General features: G+C 38.5%; 1 protein-coding gene across 1 annotated transcript in view; it reads left to right on the top strand.

Annotated features, from left to right (window-relative positions):
• Positions 1-9900: 9900 nt before the first annotated feature.
• The window catches only part of MOXD1 (monooxygenase DBH like 1), a 980239-nt gene continuing 965944 nt past the window's right edge, over positions 9901-24195 (top strand). Inside the window, exons 1-2 of the mRNA XM_044064284.1 lie at positions 9901-9933; positions 10140-10286. Coding sequence (XP_043920219.1) covers positions 9901-9933; positions 10140-10286 — 180 coding nt within the window. The remainder of the gene's footprint in view (positions 9934-10139; positions 10287-24195) is intronic.

Raw genomic sequence — 24195 nt, 5'->3', positions numbered from 1 at the left:
AAAATGTTCTCTTTCTTGGCCGTGGTCTATTAGCAGCAGCAGCTGCGTAGACTTCAGCCTGTTGCACATACAAATGAATTAAAGCAACAGCAGCCCCTAACATTCTTTCTGTGTAGACTCTTTTCCATGGTTGTATTCCAGCAGGTTTTGGAATTCACAGGGAAAACCAGCACAGAGTCTACACCGTTGCTTTATAGCTTGTTGAATAGCTCCTCCATCTTGGGTTGGTTGATTAGCATACAGTTCTGCTGCTTATGTTGCAGCTAGCATGCCACAGTGTTTATTGTGGTTCTGCGGTTCTACACACCATGTAGAGCTGCTTACTGAATACAAAACATTGCATTATTGTGTGCAGGTTGCAGTGTGGCATGGTGCACACACGGTGTTAATGGACCGTGTAAGGTTTATTGAGTCTGCCCCTATGTGTCTGACTTCTAACCTTCATTGCTTTATCAGAAAATGAAGAAGCAATTGAAGCATAGCAGTTAGTGCAAAGAGCTATGTCTGGAATCTCTTAATGAGCAGACCACCAGAAGTAGATAGAGCTAATGTGCTTTCTTTATATCTTTTTTGTTTTCTCCTTCTGTGTTTCTGTGAATGGTTTAATTTGTTTTCATTGAAGTGTGTTTTTGATATTCTATTTTTGGCATTTTCATTGGACAACTCATGCTTTAGTTGTGTGACATGTTCCTCATAGACAAACTGTGATGTGTTTTACAATTTGCATGCTAACTTCATATAATTACATTATGTGAGGCAATTTTAAGTTTTTTTAGTGGTTTTTTCAGGGTACTCCAATACTACACCATAGACATTTAGTAAGTATTATGTTTACAATAAATGGAGAAAGAAAAAAAGTATTCTGCTTTAGTTTCTTTAACTTTTTAAACAATATTTTTCAGCACTGGTTAGCATGATTTTACAGTGTCCCTATACACAAGTTCACATCAGTAGGATATTTGTTATTATTTCCATAACAAGATCACTTGAAAAATAGTTTAGTAGAAGTAGCAGTGATAGTAATAGTAGCGGTAGCAGCAGCAGCAGCACTAGTAATAGACATAGTAGTTGTAGTACTGGTAGTAGTAATAGTAATAGTAATAGTAATAGTAATAGTAATAGTAATAGTAATAGTTGTGGAAGTACAATTTCCCTTAAGGGCACAAAGAGATCACAGTCAGTCTGGGGCTGGTTTCTCCCTTTCTCTCCAGATCCCCAATAAGACTCCCCACTGACACAGCTATAGGGTCCAGATCTCAGCCTAGTGGTCAAGCTAAAACCTCCAGCACCCTCTCTGTCCAAGCAGTGCTTCATGTCCCTGCCCAAGTAGCTGACATACACACACTTTGATATATGAGTTATATACAAACACACACACACTCATGGGGAAGGCTGGCACAGGTTCTCCAGCTATGCCCCCTTCTCTGCCAGGCTATAAGGTAAAAATCACTGCCACCAACCACTAATATCAGCTACTAATAAGGCCCTTACTAAAGGGTGTCCAATTATTAGTGTGCAATATTATTATCCAAATGGTAAGTGTAACTGAACAGTAAGGCTTATTGGCGTGGCTTAGTACAGTATCACTATATACATGCAATGCACTCTAGAGCTTAAATTATCTCTACACAAAACAGCCACAGTTGACAGGTTTAAAAATATTTAATAGTAAATAATAAGAACACAAGACAATACTTCTTACTACACAGTGCTAGTCAAGAGTTTAGAGATCACAGGAAAATGCTTAAAATAATACAGTAGAATAGTTCTGACATCAATACAGAAAAACAGCTAGACTAGACTTCCTATTTCCTATCTATATATAAGAGCAAACATGGCTCTAAAATAAACTTACATATAGAGCAAAGCAGTGCTGGTGATGTTGGTTGTTCTGAAGACAAATGCAAAATGCTCTGAGTCTGTCTGTCCTTAAACTGATAGCACAGTACTACTGACTCAATTCAGATTACATCATTTTTTTTCTCTGGCTCCCAGGCTAACAGAAACTCAGAGTTTAGCAGCCCTTTTGATCTTGCACTTGATCAGGAAGCTACAGCATTAAAAGACATTATACATGCACATTCTAGCAATTAACACTGGTCTCAAAACAATAGCAAGAATTCCTTCATCCAGACATCTCAGCTCTGAGTTTTGAGATCAAACAATTATACAATGCTTGACTTATCAGCTTTCCTCCAGCAGAGTGCAATGTGGTTACAATTTTGAAGTTCAACATTTAACAAAGAGAACAAGCACATGGCTTACATTAATATTTACAAATGACAGAATGATCTACAAAATTCTATCTGGCTAGGCTGGCAGCCTTCACATATCTTCACATATCTTCCCCCCAGAGAACTCACGCTAGTTTTTTAAGTGACCCTTGAGAAATGTTGCTTGAGAGGGTTAGGTCTATCTGAGTATATCTTACCCCATTCCCTGTCTTGAGAGCCCATCTGCATTGGCATTGCTACTTCCACTGTGGTGCTGCACTGACATACCATATGCTTGCAACCCTAGGCTCCATCTTAGCAACTTGGCATTTTGCTGGCTGTGTTTGATTAACCATGTTAGGGGATTGTGATCTGTCACAACAGTGAATTTTTCTTCCATACAGATAAGGCTGAAGTTTCTGCAGTGCCCGTACTATGGCTAGACATTCCTTCTCTACAGCTGCATAGCATTTCTCCCTGGGTTGGAGCCTATGACTGAGATAAACCACTTGGTGTTCTTCTCCCTTTGAAGAAATCTGGCTAAGTACAGCCCCCATCCCATGGTTTGAAGCATCCATCTGTACAACAAATTATTTACTGTAATCCGGACTGGCTAACACAGGGGTTCCTCCCAAAGCTTCTTTAAGCTTCTGGACTGCCTGCTCACATGCTGTGGTCCACACTACCTTATCTGGCCTGTTCTTCCTTGTCAGGTCTGTGAGGGGAGCAGCTGTGGTACTATAACTGGGGATGAACTTTCTGTAGTACCCTGCTGTCCCTAAAAATGCTGTCACCTGCTTTTTTGTAACAGGTGCAGACCATGCCTGAATGGCTTCTACTTTGGCAGGTTCTGGCCTGATCTTACTACTTCCCACTCTATGTCCCAGGTAGAAGACTTCTGCCATACCCACCTGATATTTGCTTTGCTTAATGGTCAACCCTGCCCTCTGTAGTCTGCCCAGCACCTCCCTGACATGCTGAAGGTGCTCTTGCCAGGAATGGCTGTAGATGGCAATATCATCTAGATAAGCAAGGGCAAACCCTCCTGTTCCTGCTAGGATATGATCTACTAGCTTCTTGAAAGTTGCTGGGACATTTTTCATCCCAAAGGGCATCTTTGTGAACTCATACAAGCCAAAAGGAGTCACAAAGGCTGACCTCTATCTACCACTGGCAGTCAAGGGCACCTGCCAGTAACCCTTGGTAAGATCAATGGCAGTAAGATGCTTAGGCCCACCCAGCTGCTCTAGGGCCTCATCCGACCAAAGCATGGGGTAAGCATCTGACTCTGTGTGACTACTTTCCTGTAGTACACACAGAACCTAGTGCTGTCATCCTTCTTTGGCACTAGCACCACTGGGGAGGCCCAGGGACTGTTGGACTCTTGAATTACCCCTTGTCCCAACATCTCCTGTATCTCTTCTCTCAAAGTCTCTTTGACTATCTCAGGCACCCTATAAGGGGCCTGCCTAATAGGCCTTTGGGGTACTGTATCCACCTGGTGCTGCACATGTCCCCAAACTCCTGTAACACTGCTCTGATTTCTCAAACCTCAGTAGGAGATAGCTGCTGGGACATTGCTACCCCTTCCACTGAGGTGTCAGTCCAAGCCTTACTGAGGAGATCAGTCACCAGATCTCCCTCAGACTCCTCCTGCAAGCCACTGCAAATACTCAGCACAAGGTCTTCCTTATCATGGTAAGGTTTCATCATGTTAACATGGTACAACTTGTGGTCCTGCCTCCTGCCTAGCAATTCTACCACGTAGTTAACATCACTTACCTTTCTTACCACCTTGTAGGGTCCCTCCCAAGCTGCTTGCAGCTTGTTGTGTCTGACAGGAATGAGAACCATTACCTGCTGCCCTACAGCATACTCTCTAGCTTGACCATTCCTGTCATACCATACCTTTTTCTGTTGTTGGGCTTCTGTCATGTTCTCCTGGGGCAAGCCCATGAGTTCCCTGAGCCTTGTCCTGAGGTTTAGGACATATTGCACAACAGACTCCTTATGAGACTCACACTCACCCACCCACTAATCACAAATTAAATCTAGAGGTCCTCTCACCCTATGCCCATACAGCAACTCAAAGGGTGAAAACCTGTGGATTCCTGGGAACCTCTCTGTAAGCAAACAACAGATGGAGCACATATTTGTACCACTCCCTCTTAAACTGGTCAGCAAATGCCTGTAGCATGGACTTGATTGTAGAGTTTAACCTCTCAACAAGACCATTAGTCTGGGGATGGTAGGGGGTGGTCTTCAGGGGATTCACCCCACAGTACTTCCACAGACAAGCCAGCAGGTCTGACATGAAATTGACACCTCTGTCAGTCAGTATTTCTTTTGGGAAACCTACCCTGCTAAAAATCTCTAATAAAGCATTTGACACTTTTTCTGCCTCAATGGAGGACAGAGCCACTGCCTCAGGGTATTGTGTAGCATAATCCACTATCACTAGGATATACTTTTTCCCTGTGGAACTTGGGGTACTCAGAGGCCTCACAATATCCATAGCTGCCCTCTGAAATGGCTCCTCAGTCATGGGCAAATGCATTAAAGGAGCTCTCATCTTGTCTCCTGACTTGCTTACCTTTTGGCACTACTCACAGGTCCTGCAGTACCCAGTTACATCTCTGGAAATTAAAGGCCAATAACAGTTTTGCACAGTATGTCTCTTTGTATGTTTTATGCCCATATGACCTGCAAAGGGAATATCCTGGGTTATGGCTAGAAGCAGCAGATGGTAGGTACTAGGCACTAGCAAATACTGTACTCTCTCACCATCTAGCCCTCCCTCAGTGGTCCACTCTCTATACAGTAACCCTTTGTCCCAGTATACAGATTCCCTCTTCCCTTGAGAATCAGGTGCCTCACTAGCTACCTGCCTCAGGCCTTGCAATGTAGGGTCTGAGAGCTGAGCCTGTCTCAACTCTCTCTTTGTAATCTTCCCCAGCTCCCCTTCCACCGGAAGTCTGGTATTCTCTGACAGTGGTGCCTCACTGTCAGCCTGGGTACTACTACTCACCTCTACCCTTGCAGTCCCTCTGTCCAAGGGAACATCAGTACCCACAAGCAGCTGTGGCTCACCTCCAGTCTCACTGTTACAGAGTAGTTCCCTCCCTGAAGTAACCATCTCACCAGTCCTGGCTGCAAGTATGCAGCCCGACTGGGTCTCCCCCAGGCTACCAGACCCACATGCTTGTCTCCAAGCCTGACTGCATGTAACTGCATGAGCACATGGTACTACATTATCAAAATCATTCCCTATCAGGGCATCTGCAGGGATATCCTCAAACACACCTACTTGCTGGTTTCCTTTTCCACCCTTCCAATCATGGTAAACCCTAGCCAAAGGTATTTGGAATGGGGTGCCTCCTAAAGCTCTTACTGGAGTAGACTGCCCAGGCAAGTAGTGCTCCTCTGTAACCATTGCAGGCTTCACAATGGTTATGTCAGAGGCTGTGTCTCTCTTAGCAATGGCCTCTTTGCCATTCACTATGATAGAATATAACCTCTTGTGGTAGTTGGGTACCCTTGTTGTCTCAAGACAACCTACTGTTGGCATTTTGTCTTTCCCACTTACTGGCTCCCTCACCTTTTGTTCCCCACCTTGCCTCCATGGACATATGTATGCCATATGGCCCCACTGGTTGCATTCAAAACATTTAATCCTAGATCTTGGATGTGTACATGGACTAGTGGCTTCCCCTGCTACTGGCAGATTCTGTTGGGGCAGTCTGGGCTGCCCACCATGAGTTCCTTTAGATCCATGAGCAGTACTTGGGGTCCCTTTCCTGTGCAGGGATGCCCTGCTTGCTAGGTATAGGTCTTCCTTCTTCCCCAACTTCTCTGAAGTAGCACATTGTCTATCAGCTATCCAGATCCTCATGTCCACAGGCAAAGTGCTAAGGGCTTGTTCCCTCACAAAAAGGTCTGCCAGCCCTTCTAACGTGGTGACCTGACATCCACTCACCCACCTATGAAAATAAGTGCTCAGTTCAGCAACATATTCACAAACACTTTCATCTGCCTTGCGTCTGTGCTCACAAAACTATTTCCTATAAGTTTCAGGTGTTAGGTTAAAGTATTCTAACAAACAATTCTTAGCAGTATAATTAAAACAGTCAACGTCAGACATTTTGGACAAAATAGTTACAGCTTTACCATAGAGTAAGGGGGTCAGGAACCATACCCAGAACCTTTGGTCAACATCATACTGTTTACATACCTTCTCAAACATATGAATGAAACTATCAAAGTTACCCCCTCTGTAAACTGCAGAAGTCATTTACTGACCTTTTGTGCTTCTGGGGTCCAGATAGTCCCTTCCCCATTACCTCCATGACTCTGGCAAAGAGTCAGCATCTCCTTTTCATGCTTCCTCTTCCGGATCCCTTCCACAGCTTCCATTTCTAAATACCTGGCCTCCAACTCAAATCTCTTTAGTGCCAGATGGATTCTTAAGTCCTCTGCACAAAGGTTGAGCTGTCCATTCCCTGAGTGTTGTACATCTCCACTGCCATTCTGATCATCCTCCTGGTTGCTGTTTTCTGATGCAGCTGTGACCAAAGCTGCAATTATGTCTGCCTTAGTCAGATTTCCATGCACCAGTCTCCTAGCCTGGCACATCTCAGCCAGATGGCTCCTTGTCAGCTTTATGTACTCCTCTGCTGACATGCTTGCCTGCTCTTCCTGACTAACTAAGCTAACAAAAGAAATAAAACAATTGTGATCTGAACTTTGAGTATTCACTGCATGGCTGATTTAGAGAACAAAAACACCTTCAGTGTACACAAACTATAGGAATTCACTATTCACACCTCTATAAGCCAATTGCCAACTAATTAATATGTGGTGTAGATATCCCACCACTGCCAAACAATTAATATGTGATGCCCGTGCACTGGCCCAGCAATCAAGGAGCCTCAATCCTCACCACTAACACCAGTGAGGGGCATCCACATTGGAAAGGATGACAAATACACACACAGTAAAGTACAATTTCCCTTAAGAGCACACAGAGGTCACAGTCAGTCTGGGGCTGGATTCTCCCTTTCTCTCCAGATACCCAATAAGACTCCCCACTGGCACAGCTATAGGGGTCCAGATCTCAGCCTTGTGGTCAAGCTAAAACCTCCAGCACCCTCTCTATTCATCCAGTGCTTTGTGTCCCTCCCAAGTAGCTGACACACACACACACATACACACACACACACACACACACACACACACACACACACACACACACACACACACACACACACACACACACTTTGCAATATGAGTTATATATAAACACAGACACTTCTGGGGAAGGCTGGCATAGGTTCTCCAGCTATGCCCCCTTCTCTGCCAGGCTATAAGGTATTAATCACTGCCACCAATCACTAATATCAGCTACTAATAAGGCCCTTACTAAAGGGTGTCCAATTATTACTGTGCAATATTAAGTTTAACTGAACAGCAAAGCTTATTGGAATGGCTTAGTATAGTATCACTATATACATGCAATGTACTCTAGAGCTTAAATTATCTCTACACAAAACAGCCACAGTTGAAAGGTTTAAAAATATTTAATAATAAATAATAACACAAGGCAATACTTCTTAATACACAGTACTAGTCAAGAGTTCAGAGATGCCAGGAAAATGCTTAAAATAATACAGTAGAATAGTTCTGACATCAATACAGAAAAAACAGCTAGACTAGACTTCCTATTACCTATCTATATCTAAGAGCAAACTTCTTCTTCTTCTTCTTTCTGCTGTTCCCGTTAGGGGTCGCCACAGCAGATCAACTGTTTCCATTTCTTCCTGTCCTCTGCATCTTGCTCTGTCACACCAACCACCTGCATGTCCTCTCTCATCAAATCCATAAACTTTATCTTAGGCCTTCCTCTTTTCCTGTAACCTGGCAGCTTCATCATTAGCATCTTTTCCCCAATATACTCTGTGTACTTCATCAGCACATGTCCAAACCAATATAATCTTGTCTCTCTGGCTTTGTCTCCAAACCTTCCAACCTGGGCTGACCCTCTAATATACTTATTCCTAATCCTGTCCATCCTCGTCACACCCAGTGCAATCTTAACATCTTCAACTCTGCCATGTCAAGCTCTGACTCCTGCCTTTTTGTCAATGCCACTGTCTACAACCCATATAACATAGCTGGTCTCACTACCCTCTTGTAGACATGGTTCTAAAATAAGGTTACATATAGAGCAAACCAGTGCTGGTGATGTTGGATGTTCTGAAGACAAATGCAAAATGCTCTGAGTCTCTCTGTCCATAAATTGATAACACAGTACCACTGACTCATTTCAGATTACATCATTTTTTCTTTGATTCCAAGGCTAACAGAAATTGAGAGTTTAACAGCCCTTTTGATCTTGCACCTGATGAGGAAGCTACAGCAATAAAAGACATTATACATGCAAATTCTAGCAATTAACTCAGGTCTCAAAACAATAGCAAGAATTCCTTCATCCAGACATCTTGGCAGCAAGTTTTGAGATCAAACAACTATACAATGCTTGACTTATCAGCTTTCCTCCAGCAGAATGCAATGTGGTTACATTTTTGAAGTTCAACACTGAACAAAGAAAACAAGCATGTGGCTTACATTAATATTTACAAATGACAGAATGATCTACAAAATTCTATTTGGCTAGGCTGGCAGCCTTCACATATATTCACAATAGTAACAGTAGTAGCAGCTGAAGTAGTAGCAGTAGTAGTAGCAGCAGCAGAAATACTGGTAGTAGTAGCAGCAGTAGTATTATTAGCAGCAGTATCAGGAGTAATAGTAATAGTAGCAGTAGTAGTAGTAGTAGCAGTAGTAGTAGCGGAAGTAGTAGCAGTAGTAATAATAGTAGCAACAACAGCAGTAGTAGTATTAGTATTTGAAGCAGTACTAGTAGTAGTAGTAGTAGTAGTAGTAGTAGTAGTAGTAGTATTGCTGCTTTTTTCACTAAGAAAACCGCATGAGAAGTAGCTTACTGTTTCAACGTGTTGCTCTGCAAATTCAGCATTATCTACTGAAGAAAAAAGATAATGCATGTGTTTGTGTGTGTGTGTGTGTGTGTGTGTGTGTGTGTGTGTGTGTGTGTGTGTGTGTGTATATATGTGTTTGTATATATATATATATATATATATATATATATATATATATATATATATGCACAAGCAACACACCAGAGTTTACAATACTCTGCCATAAAGTTTAATTTGCTTTCTAAACTTGATTGGGCCAACACTTTTAAATCCAGATGAGAAACTAATGGTATTATTTTCTGTGAGACAAAACTTTCCATGTAATTGCTGAGCCACTTGTATGACTGAAGTTACTTATTTCCCCATTGGGACCAATGAATTTATATACAGCAATGCACATGTAATATTGCCAATGGGCTCTTATGTCCCAGCAAAGCTTTTTGTAGTATGTAACAACCTCAGCCAAAAGTTGGAACACAACAAAGTGTACAACATATCACAAAGAAAAGACTAATAATAATTACTCAAATTACTCAAGAAGTAATCATTTTAGAAATGCTGTGTGTGTGCATGAGTATGTGAGTTTATGTGTATCTCTCTCTCTCTCTCAGTATGTATATATATATATATATATATATATATATATATATATATATATATAAATTAATTTGTGCGTGTATTCGTGTGTACTCATGTATGCATTTGTTAATGGAAACGTAATTTACGTAAGTCATATAAGTCAAACAAAACATAAGTTTGTACAAGAGGGTGTTACCATTTAAAAATGTTATGTTTTGATTATATATTTCAGTATATGCTAGTGACTACAGTGATTTCTGTAGGTAAGCATTGCCATAAAACTGACAAAAACATATTTTGCTTACATGAAATATATATACACACCAAAAGTAATTTTACATTTTCTGAACAGGATTGTTTTGCAAATGCTGAAAGAGAGGTTATCGTAGACAAAAAACAAGACTATCATCTTGAATATGCCTCCGAAAATAGAACACACACTGTTGTAGTATTCAGCAGAAAACTTGATACTTGTGACACACAGGACAAAGCAATAACGGTATGTACTACAACAGATATTTACTGATCTTCATTTTCTTTTAACTTGTGTTTGTTGGATGCATTACAATGTCTAAGTTACTTAAGTTCATCAGACTAAATGTGTAATTTTTAATATTCTAAATTCTGTTCATGTCTGTATAGCAGAGATATAGCAAGCGTAAAAGTTGCAAAAAACTCCAGAATTTTGAATGGAAAAGCATAGACAAGGATTTATAGGGCTGTGATTCACTGTATCAGCTGGCATGCACTGCATGGTGACAGTGCACTGTTGTACATTACTTACATGAGCAACTAAGCAGGAACATATTGTGTATGTGGGCAGATAGCTACACATCAGGGAGATATGTGAGGAAGGAAGAAAACAATATAAGCAAAGGGCAGTAGCAGAGGCAATAGCATAAAAAGATGGGGAAGGTAGCACTGTCATGCACAAGCCTCCTGAGAAGTGTATGAGGTGTACAGAACATGGTGGGAGCAGGCACTTGCTATGGCAATCTGCTGGTGTGCACAGCTGAAGAGCGATGTATAGCAGATAGTAAACACCACTTAACTGGTGTCTAACAAGATGGACGTCTTATTTGTTCCATGAATGGGATGGAAAAGGTAGGTACAGGTAGAAGAACAAATAAAGAGAAAGCAAAATGGAGGAAGCAGAGCATATTTTTGTGAGGAGAGGACCCTCGTTTTGTATGTGTGTGTGTGTGTGTGTGTGTGTGTGTGTGTGTGTGTGTGTGTGTGTGTGTGTGTGTGCGTATATATATATATATATATATATATATATATATATATATATATACATATAGGTCTACTTCTGTTTATTGAAAAAACACTTTTTTGAAAAACAGAAAGCTGAACCCACTTTAGCAAAAGTGCACTTAAATGAAAGTACACTTTCACGAACACCAATTCACCGAATTGGAAGAAAAAAAACACTAAAAACACATTTTTGCAGGGGGGGGGGGGGCAAGCCCCGCTGCACCTCTCACATCCCTACTACTTATGTATGCTAACTCTGAGATCGCATTGCAGTGGGGAAAAGGATATATTTCCTTATCCCCACTGTACCATGCTTCAGTGAACCAGTGTTCATGAAATTGCACTTTCTTTTTAAGTGCACGTTCGCTAAATGGCTTGGCTTTCTGTTTGTCAATCAGAAATATATATATATATATATATATATATATATATATATATATATATATATATATATATATATATGTATGTATATATAGACAGATAGATATAGATATATTATATATAGCGTGAAGACAACAGGTGCAGGAGAACGGCATAAAATGTGAGGAATATGGGGGAAGAGTAGGCATCATTGCTACATAAATACAAGTAACTGAGCAAAAAGAGGGGCAGGTTTGCACATAATAGGAGTGGGGTTCATGGGATATACATGCAGACAAACATGAGTTAGACAAATGATTGTGGATAGAGAGGGGTATATGCAGGCCTCCCGCTTCTGACTAGCCCAGAAGCATATTACTGCAAACCAACTGATGGAGATCGCAGGGCTGTGTGGCCAGTGGTATAGGCCATGCTCATCTCTGGTGACCTGCACTACATTAACCATACTACTGAATGTTTGAGGTTTACTATGTCCATCTCACAGAAAGAGAGAGATTTTTTTGGCTGTATGATTATTGGTTAACCATATGGGTCAGATAGATGCCAATTTATTCCGAAAGGGATGTTGGAAAAATAGTTACTTGTTCTTTGATAGTATGAACCCCAGGCATATATCCTAATGTAGCAAGAGGTCAATACATGAGAGCCTCTAGGCTATGCACACAAGAGGAAGCATTTCATGAAAACATTGATGCATTGAGTCAACATTTTTTGAAAAGGGGCTATAAGAAGGACCTTCTGATGCAGCATAAGGAGAAGGTGGTCAAGGATAGAAAAAAAACACTGCTGACCCATATTTCTCTAGATGTGCTTCTAGTGCACATAAAGATAGGAGCCTTGTCAGTAAACTCTGATTTGGTTTGAAGTACACAAATGATGTAAGCTCTGTATGTAATATTATATGAAAAAACTGGGGAATACTCACAATTGACAACAAGACAGCTGAAATAGTTGGGAACAATCCCTCTTTTCTCTATAAAAATTGTTTAAACCTGAAAAGACTACTGTGCACAGGGAATTGTAATACAAGGTGAAGTAACTTGCTATCTGCCAGACTTGGTACATACAGTTGCAGGCATTGCAGAACCTGTACATATATTTCATATGAACAAATGTTTAAACATCCACAGATGAAATATATTTTCAGTCTCAGATTCTATGCAGATTGTACAGCAAATGTGATTTATTTAGCCACATGCAAGTCTGTACAGGATTCTATGTTGGTAAGACCAACAAGAGATTAAAAGATAGAATTTTTTAGTCATTCTTATGAGATTAAGACTTGCAATATGAACACTGCACTAGCTAAACATATTAAAGAAAATGTTGGACATGAGTTTGTTTTTAGATTAGAGTACTACAAATAGTGCATGTGGGTCACGGGGGGGGGGTGCGGTGATCTCACTAACTATACTGAAACAGTAGAACTTAAATGGATCTTTACGCTACAGGCTGATAAACATCCTGGTATTAATGCTTTTGTCTCTTTAAAACCTGTATTGAAAAGGAGGAAATTGGTTTAATGAAGTGATGAATTAACATAGCTGATTGAACATCTAACTGTTTTTAAACTGAGCTGTGATTTTGTGTTTTTATGATCTGAAGAAGTGTTGGTTTTACAATGTGAACATGCTTATCTGGTCCAGTTTTACAAATAAATACTTTTACTGTGTGAAGTTGTGGTGTTCCTGCTAATTTTATGCTTTGGTGGTTGGAATCATGAGCTATATTTTCCACTAAGAGTGCTGAGCCACCGACATCGGTCTACACAGTTATTAAGGACGGTATAGTCTGAAAGGCTTTTGTTAACCAGCGACTTTTATTTACCAGACACTGTTATTCACCAGAAATTGTAGATGTGTTTTAGAAACCTTATCAAAGACTTTTGTTTGCCAGTTACTTTCTACCACAAAAGTCATAGAGATCTGTCAGAGAGCTTTCTTTGTGTGCCAGAGACTTTTACTTTTATGCATGTTTAGACATAATTTCCTAAAAATTTTCACCTGGGCTTCCCAACTGCTGATGATGTATCTAAAAGACACAAACTTAAGGTACTGTTACCACTTGTCAAGAGAGAGTCTCGTGAAAGAGAAGTTTGTTTTGTTTTCCTGGATGTATGTCTGGAAGTTGGTGTAGAAGTTAAAGTTGCAAGCTGCAGTTCCTGTATTACAGAGTTTGATTTCCTCAGCTCCTGATTTCCTACTGTGTGACCTAGAGCAAGTGACTTGTTCAGTCATTGCTCGTGGGTCACCCCTGAAAAGGGACTATGGCCAATAGCCTTAACTAGCTAACAGGATTTTATATATATATATATATGTATATGTATGGGTCTACCTGATAACACCGACATGCCAAAACACCGACAATGAAATAGCCGACACGAAAAAAAACGACAAAAAAGAAAGTTCAAAAACATGAAACTTCACATGCCCAACAAACCAAAATCCCGACAATCAACAAAACAAATACCTTTCCCGAAAAACACACACACAACACAAGCACACCAAAAACCTTACAAACCTACACCAAACCTTACATACACAACTATCTGTGCACTGACCTTAACCCAAACCCTAACCCTAAGGTCCATCACTATCGCACACTTACCTTACCCACACCCTAACCCTAACTCACTTAATCTGCCCCTAACCCTTAGCTCTGTCACTATCGCACACTTACCTGACCCGCACCCTACCCTAACATCGATCACTATCACACATTTACTTTACCCACACCCTGACCCTAATGTCCGTCCCTATCGCACACTTACCTTAACATGTTGGTGTTCTCAGCATCGGGATTCTCAACTGTCGGTCTTCTCCGTTGTCGATCTTCTGGTGTCGGTGTTCTTGTCGTCGGCGTTGTGCACATTCTGCGTTTTCAGGTAGACCCATATATTATATATATATATATATATATATATATATATATATATATATATATATATTTATTATGCATATATGTGTGTGTGTGTGTGTGTGTGTGTGTGCGCGCGTGTGTGTGTGCGCATGTGTGTGTGTGTTTGCACACACGTGTGTCTACCTATACATGTATGCATGTATCTATCTCTCTATCTATCTGCATGCATTCTGTATTTATCTCATCAATGGACGGTGAGAAAAGTGGTGCAATAAAGACATTTATTTAAGCCATACTATGAGATGAACATTTATCAGAACGAGAATGTCTTTTTTTTATCAACACTCAGTCTGTGTCAAAAAGCATTTGTCACTATTCTACTTGTCAAAAATATCATCTACCCATGCTGTCAATCACTGAAACTCAATTCTGCTGACTCAGAAAAAAGAAACTATGTCCATTGCACACAATAAGCATACATACTGAAAATCCATAAAAAATACTGTACTACAGCAGTCAAACATATTAACAAAAATTACAGATAAAAAATAAAACATAAAATAAAACAAAAACATAGCCAGCTAGTAAGAACACATTACCAGCAAAACTAATCAAAACAGAAAAAAATGCTAAATCACAGTCATCAAAAGATATAACCTAAATGACAAAATCTGTAAACAAGATGCTGAAAGTTAATAAAGACTTATGAAAGTCTTATGTTTGCCAGACAATTTTTACCAGAGGCTGTAGTTCACCAGAAGCCATATAGATAAGCCAGAGAGATTTGTTTCTGTGCCAGAGACTTTTACTTTCATACACAGACACCATGTGCTAAAAATTTTGACCTGGGCATTCCAACTGCTGCTTGAAGCACTTCACATATGTGACAGTGTCTTTCCCTATTTAACTGAAGCAAGATCACACAGAAGTAGTAAGCTTCTGCCTAGCATTGTTTGAGAAGACATAAATGTGAAGATACAGTGCATAGAAGTAAACAGCCCATGAATACAAATGCATATGAAAATATAAAATAAGGCACCCAGAAAAATACCACAAACACCCTATTAATTCAAGAAGTGAAGTATACCATTAGCTAAACTAACAAGAAGAATGAAGGGGTGGGGTAGCTTTACTGCTTACATATACGTGTTTTTCGGTTCTCAACAGTTTTCCCCAAAATAATTTCTTGCTTTCTAATTTCTCCAAGTCTGTTGGGTTTCTAATACCATGATGGGAATGGACCCCATTCTTAAGTAAAAGTATAATAAAAGTTCATGAAATTAGTATTGTTTCAATTTCTGATGCTAGCCAAAAGTGCTCTTCGCAGCAGCGGTAATGTGCCCAGTAATGACTCCTTCTGCAATTCATATGGAGTTACATGTATTGGTAACATATCTAAATACAATTGTAGGTTCTTTTTATAAGACCTGTTGCTCCTACTACTATTGGAACTGTTTGGATATCTTTCTTCCACATTGCTCTCATTTCTGCTTGCAAATCCTGATATTTTATTACTTTGTGTCTGTCTGTACGCAAGACACTGTAGTCACTAGGTGTAGTGATTTCAATGATCAATGCCACTTTTGTCTTCTTTTCATGGACCACTATATCTGTTTTTTTCGCATCTATTTTTTGAACTCTTGGTAATGGCTGATCCCATGTGATATAGACTTCATCATTTTCATTGCTGATTTATGATTCATGTTTCCAGTGTGTTTCAGCTACTTCAATATTATAATGTCTGCACAATCCCCACTGCAACAGTCTTATAGGTTCATAGGTTCATAGTTTAGTACTAGGCTAACTGCCCTTGTGGGCCATTTTAAGCCTAGCCAATTGCCCCAAGTGAGAATCAAACCCTGCACCTTGTGTCTGTAAGGTAAACACCTTAACCATTATACCAACGATGTAAATGAAAACGTAAGCAACAGTTTGTATACTTCAGGCTCATGACTTGTTTCATCTTGTACACACATATTATACTCCATATCATGTATTTTAATGAATGTTCTCTCCCAACACTATGCTGAAAACAAACACTTCCAAACTGGATGTTACTGTTCATCAAAATAAGCAGAAAATAAACAAATGTACCCAACCCTTAGCACTAAGTTTACAGCTATATATAATCTCCCTTTTAACCACTTCTACTGGTTTCCCAACCATAAAGTCCCTCCATTTCGACATCAATATTTATTCACTCATTATTTCAAATACCCATTTTATCCTATTCACAGTCACAGGAGAGCTGAAGGATATCCCAGCGGACAACATGTGAAAGGTCTGGAGCCAGTCCTGGATGGAATACTACTGCACTACAGAATGCACATATACACCACTACAAGCAATTTGGGGGATAGTCAAAACACCAACCTGTATAACCACTCTAACAAAAATCCACATAGCAACATGAAAGATATGGAGACTCAGTACAGAAGAAAAAGTGACCTCAAACAAATTGAAGAAGGCTTAAGGACTAGAAACAAAATATGTAAAAGCAAAATCCCATTTACAGAGAAACATAACTATCACATTAAATGTGTACCTATGCAGAAGACCTGCTCCTGCTGCCAAACTATTTACTTAAAGCAACTGAATTTATGAACTTTGCTATCATTACCATTACCTCGAAGTACTGAAACAATGGAACATGAAGTGTCTGCCACATTATTATGCCTTTCAGTATGCAGTCCTTCTGCCATTAGTATATCACAACCAGGAACTGTTTGCAGTTCTGTTACACAAAACCTACGTTTGTCTATTTCCTCACATATTCAATGGATTTTGTAAACTAACGTGCACGTAGTCCACTATCTTGGGCCACCAATATCAACCTTTCGTCCTTCAGTTTGAATTCACCTCTCCTTAACCATTCCTGTGTTTGATCCTGATCAAATGAGGTTCTTCCAGGAGTTTTCTATACTTGCAACTATATTTATGCATTTTCCACATTTCTTGCCTTCTCATCTGATCCTTCACCTTATATTCTTTCGTTTTTTGGCACATTCAGTCACTACCTGATTTTTATCTACTTCTGGTTTGATTTCCATTCCCGTTTGACACTGATATGCTTCTGCTAGTCTAAGCAGGGAAGTCATCTTAGATTTATTCTCATGTTTCAAAAGTTTCACTATGTTTGGGTCTTGTGAGGTCAGCAGATATGTATGCAGTCCCACAATTGTGGATCTATACATGTAATCATTTTCAAGGAGGCCCATACCGTCTTTGGAATGGGGAATATATAAACTTGGTATGCATTGATTTTTATAAACCATTTGATGAGCATGAAGCATCCTTCTTGTTTTCCTGTCATATCTATCCAGCACCTTTTGGGGTGAGTCAGTCACTCCAAAACTGTAAGTTAGGACAGGAAGACCAAAATGGTTTATAGCTTGAACTTTGTTCCTAGATGTCAACACTGTTTTCAGGATTAATTTGTCTTCTAAAATATTCCTTACTAAGTTTTATTTGCATTTGTTCATATTTTATTGTTGATCTTTCATAAATTCTCAAATATTTCTACACTCCTTCTTTCTCAAGTTTTTTTATATCACATTCTTGTCCCAAACTGATGTTTTCTTGGTGCTGCAGCTTTCCTGCTTTAAAGGTTGCTTTTAAACATTTATCAAGACCAAATGACATTCTTATATCATCTGAAAAAGTGTTGACTACTTGCAGTTGTGTTTTCAATTCCTCATCTGATGAACTATACATTTTTAAATCATCTACAAAAAAAAATGAGAAGTCTTTACACTTTGTTGCTTTCTAGGAACCAAATTATAGCCATGACCTAATCTGTTAAGCATCAAAAAACAACCAAAACGGACCAGCTGTGAGGATGCATCTATATTTATTGCTTCAATAACTTCAAATCATATCAGCAAGGAACAAACCATGCTGAGTAGACAAACCGGTTTCGGCTAATACAAGCCTTTTTCAATGTCAAATTTTCAAAAAAAGTAAGGCATCACAATTGTGAGCCCTACTTATAGTCCCTCTCTTAAAGAGGCAATGCCCAAATAAAATACAATAAAGTGAATACAGCAAAATAAAATAGTTTAACATCATAATTCACCCCAAATGTTAGAAAACATATTCTGTTATTAAACAAAAACAATAATAACAAAACTATTAATGAATAAATTTTACAATCAATATACATATGTATGTTCATAGGTTCATAGGCTAGTACTAGGCTAACTGCCCTTGCGAGACATTTTAAGCCTAGCCACTTATCCCTTGTGAGACTCAAACCCTGCACCTTGTGTTTTTAAGGCAAACAACTTAACCATTATGCCACCCTCCCAACCCTTACAATAAGGTTTATCATATATAAAGAGCTATTAACAAATTGTTAGATCAATATTAATTGGGCCATTAAACCAATGTGCCCAAATAAAAGCTATCAGTGTACCTGTGTATGGAATGTAAAACTATAATCAATAAATCATATTTAATATTAACATGTAACACCCACCTATAGTGGGTATAAGAACTACTACTTTGAAAGGAATACATTAGGATCACAATCTATATTCAATACCTTACTGACTAGGTTCTAATGTATTCAAACCTGGTCTAAAAAGACCACCTAATCTTATGATCCATTTATATTCCATTTCATTAAGTATCTGATGCCAGCCTGCTTTCATTTGTCGATGGAGGGTAATTCTATCTATAATAATAAATGTAAAACGAGCCAAAGGGTGTTCAATGGTGTGTTTATACAAGGCATTAGTCATGCGTTTGTGTTTAATTGCACTGATATGTTCACAGACCCTCAATTTAACAGACCTAGAAGTCTGTCCCACGTAAAATGCAGAGCAATTACATGTGGCCAAATATACTGCCCAATCAGAGCTACAATTAGAAAACATCCTAATCCCAAAAACCTGGGACATATTTCTACTGGAAAACTCACTTGTTTTGGGCAAGTATTTGCAAAATGAGCAATGGCCACATGGAAAACTTCCCTTCAGTATATTCCACTACATAGTAGTTTGTAATGGAAGCTGTAAATTGTATCTCTTATAATGGGTTAAGAAGGAATTTAGATTCCTACCCTTCTGTATGAAACGAACAACGTTCGGTAATATATTGTTCAAAACATCCTGAGAACGTAAAATTTCCCAGTGTTGATTAATAATCTCCACAAATTTGTTCAGATTAGCCCCATAGGTGGTAACTAACCTTAAAGTGCTATTCCTCCTATTCCGTGGTTAATCTGTTGCTTGGATTTATATTGTAGTAAATCCAAACGTGGTAAATGATTCACTGTTTGTAAAGATTTATTAATGATGTGTTTGGAATAACCACGATCCACAAATCTATTGACAAGATCCTCACAGGCCTTAGACCCTACCTCCAAAGAGGAACATATTCTTTTCATCCTCATGAATTGTGATTTGGGGATGTTGTGGATGATGTGGTGGATGACAACTATTCGCATGCAGCAGAGTGTTGTACTGAGGAAATTTTCTATAGACCGATGTAGCTAAAGTTTCATCCTGTAGTCTATTTATCATAACATCCAAAAACAATGCTGTCATGTTCCACATTAGCATTCCAAAACTGTTGTCATTCAAATAATCCACAAATCTGGAAAGTCGTTCCTGGTTCCACGCCACACCATCCAACAATCATCAAGATATCTTCTCCAGATATCAAGGTCTGCCAAAAAAGGATTATGATGCATATCATATATGTAAGTGGCCTCAAAATAACCCATGAACAAGTCTCAGATATCCTTTGATTTGCCAATAAGCTTGGCCATTATAATAAAAATGTTCTTACATAACACAAATTCTGTTAATTTGGTCAAAAATTATTAAATTCGTAGAATATAATTTTGATTTGTAAAGCCAATATGAAACAGCTAAGATGCCTAATTCATGTGGTATGCTGGTATATAATGAGGCTACATCAAGTGTGACCAACCACCAGGAGGATTCCAATTGTGAGTCTTGAACTATGTTAAGAAACTCTGTTGTGTCCTGTATCTAACATGTTTCAACAAAGGTTTCAAGTATATGGTAAGAAAACAGGATAGGGGTCCAGTTAAGGAACCCCGCCCAGAGACAATAGGTCTACCTGGGGGGGTTTTTGCATCCTTATGGATTTTGGGTAACAAATACAGGTACTGATTTACAGGTTCTTCCACCTGTAATTCCTTAGCTATTCTATCTGTAATAGTCCCCTGGGTAACTGACACCTCCAAAAACCTGTCTATTTCTGCCTTGAAACGTGAAATAGGATCTAACTTAAGCTGTTGATAAAAGCTAGTATCCGACAATTGTCGGAGAGCTTCATTATGATATGCTAAATAGTCCATCACCACTATGGCCCCTCCTTTATCTGCCATGGAAATGACTAGTTGCTGATTGTTCCTAAGTTCTAATAATGCCAATCTTTCACTATGGCTTAGATTATTAAATTGTGGTTGGTATACATTTGCATAATGTAGCTCTTTCATGATGCATTCCCTGAAAATAGATACATGTTTATTCATTGGAGCAACAAAAGTAGATTTTCTGAATCTAAATTCAGTAGATCTTTGAGAATTCTTTTTCTGAAAAAATATTTTCAGGTTAAGTAATCTACAAAAGTTGTTAACATCCTTTAACAAATCATGTTCGAACCACAGAACTTGGAACAAAGTTCAATCCTTTATTCAACAATGTAATTTGACAAGGGGAAAGAACAACAGAAGAGATATTATGAACATTGTTAGTTACTTTATCATCTGCTGTAACAGATTCTGTAAAGTCGGAGTGTTGGTACCTGGATCTATGTTTTCTACCCCCCCCCTCCTACCCTTTGATCTAAAGGGGGGGTCTGTCTCCTTTTAGCTACTGGGGGGAAGATGCTACTCCATCTGACGTAGAATAAGTTTCTTCCTCAGAAGTAAAATCTGAGGAGGTGTGTGCATACCTAAGAATTGGCCTAGGTCTTTTCTTGTTATTATTATTAAAGGTTCGTTGATTTCCCTTGGGTTCACTAAATCTAACTGTTTTTGGTAAAGGGCTTCCCCTTTTAAATCCATTAGATCATGCTGAAATTTGTTAGTCTTTCTCTTGACCAGTTGTTTTTCTAAAATTGACAATTCTTTAGCTAGTTTGGACACATGTTGAGAATAAAACTGATGTTTATTGAATTGTTCAGCCTCCAGGCATATCCCTTGAATTTCTGACAAATTATTATTAATAATTCTGTCATAATATTTAAGTAAACAATTAACAAAAAGCATGGATGCTGAATGTTGTGCTTCTGCCCAATCCTTAGATAACTCCTCATCAATGTGTGCCACCAAAGGTTGTAGTCCCTCAACCCCTTGGTGTAATGTTTTTAGCTTGATAGGCTTTAAATAGCTTCATATGCCACAAAGTTTTCATGTGTCTCCCCAGTTTATTAAAGACATAACCACATTTTTGTTCATCATTCACTATAAGTTCCCTATTCTCAGAACTGGCATTGTTGGTCAGACCAAACACCTCTAAATTGTCCTTATCAACTGACAATCCCAATAGGATATCATTTAAATCCATGTTGGAATAATAAGATCATATAACAAGAAAAACTTGTATATATATTTTTTTGTATTGTTTACAATTTCTGAAACAGTTTCAAAATACCCAGTATATTGACAATTACCAATAAAAAGAAATCCCAACTCAGTCTATAGAAAATTATATAGATTTGTCCCAAAAATGCCACTATGCAGTGTATTCAAAAAATAGGACAGTCTATACCTGGCCCCAACTTTAACAATACCCCCAACAATCAAAAAAAGTTGTTGAGTAAATTGAACCAAAAAACTATACTAATTACCCATAGAAACAGAACAATGGTTTATTATATTCCAAAAATATAGGTCCAAAAATATTTGAAAAATAACCAGAATGACATTCGTCTCATCTGGTAGTCCTATGGTCCATCTAGGATCCAATGAATGTAAGACAAAATGGTCACAGAGCTTATAATTTACAGCTCCTCTAATAAGAAATATAAATCTGCCAGCTTTCTAAAATTGAAAGTTAGTAATAGTTATTATCAACCAGAATGACCTTCGTCTCATCTGGTGCAAACATACTCATTCAACAGCCTTAGAAAATATTCAACCAGAACGACCTTCATCTCATCTGGTGATATATTAGACAAAATTCCCCATCAATAAATTAATGAAGAATATCTCATTCATAGTAAAATATACCTACCCCCATTTAGGACCTGATTAGCTTCTTATATGAATATGCAACTGGATATAAATGAAAATGTTCCAGAAATGTAAATTCAATTAAGGTTATAATCAGTATGTCCCAACCAACAATGCCAAACTATATCCAAATTTCAGTGAAAGACAGTATGTCATTTTGATTAATTAAGACTCCAAGAGCCTAAATCTATCAAGTTTGCACATAGTGATCCTATATAGTGAATAGTGAACATACAAAGCAATAATATTTTAATTTGAATGGTCTATATTTCCAAAAATTGCAAAAATAATCCCCACTATAGCCATAGGTGAACTAATCCTCTTAGTTCCACCATAGTTCTACAGATATGCTGACAAGCACACCCTGCTGTTACAAAAACCAGTAGCTCATTCATAATACACCCACACTACAAAACAGACTGAAATCATAAAACATTTTTAAACATTATGCCCTATACTGGCCAGATATGCCTATATATGACGTTCTTCTATATTATAACAAAGTACAAATAACCTACATAGAGAATATCAAAAATATGAAAACACATGTCATCCTAGCATTCACCATATTTACATGTTATACATTCCCAATATTCATATAACACATGTATGTCTTGATCCATAAAATGGTGGCTGAAAAAGTGACTGCCGTTTCATAAAGTATACACAAAACAGTTGTTGCCCAAATTCCCGATGTTCATATAGCACTTATATGACTTAGTCTATAAAAACGACTAAGAAAATAACCTCCGTTTCATAAAACAGTTGTTACACAAATAACTGCATGTTCACATACCAACAGATATATAAACTGCTAGCTTTGTCATATCTTATATCATCATCAAAAATTAAAAAAAGTCCTTACAAAGACTCATTATAATGTAACATACATATGTTAAAAATAATAAGTCAAGATGGACAATGTCCCATGGATTGTGAAGAGCTGTTAAACAGCTATCCCTCGTCGGAGATCCACTTTAAGTAATTCAACCCAAATTAAATGTTCAAAAAAAATAATCCCAATGACAATGGTGCCCTTGTCTAGTTTAAAACTGCTCCTCAAGGGATTAAATATAAATAGTTCCAAACAGTACCTTGAACAGAAGGCCATATGTTGGCAAAAGTTATCACATCCAACCTGGAACACAAAAATAATAAACAGTATCTCCCAAGTTATGTAGAATAAGGCCTCTGTCCTCGCAAAATCTTCCAAAATAGATTTAGTCCAAGCCCATCCACAACCGCACATCCAAAACTGGGAGAATTGAAAAAAAACAGTCTGAATATAATAACCAAAGAAAAAAAGAAGAAATATTTGGGCAATGTATCACTCGATGAAGAAGCATAAGCATCCAGGCAGCGTGACTGCAACCAAACCCAGGAAGCTCACGCACGTCGGATCTCCGTTAAGCAGACAGCTTAATGGGTTAAGGACAAGACAAAAGAGCAGCAGTGACAGAGTCACCCTGGAATATCCTCCTTTGGATTTTTATCCCTGGAATAATAATTTGTCCTTTATCATGGCTTAACTGCAAAGCAGTGCCACTGTTTCATGGTTGCTGTGATGTAGTTTATCAGTATGTAGGGTGCATCTTATACATTTTTAAGCACTTTTTTATCCATGAATGTGGGATACTATCAAATGCTTTTTTGTAGTCTATCCATGCCATACTTAGATTCTTACCCTTTTTACAGTTCT

The sequence above is a fragment of the Protopterus annectens genome, chromosome 1.part0 (assembly GCF_019279795.1).
Source record: "Protopterus annectens isolate FY-2018-M chromosome 1.part0, PAN1.0, whole genome shotgun sequence".
Taxonomy (NCBI): domain Eukaryota; kingdom Metazoa; phylum Chordata; order Ceratodontiformes; family Protopteridae; genus Protopterus; species Protopterus annectens.
The sequence above is the reverse complement of the archived record's forward strand: the minus strand, read 5'-3'. Positions and strand labels throughout refer to the sequence as shown.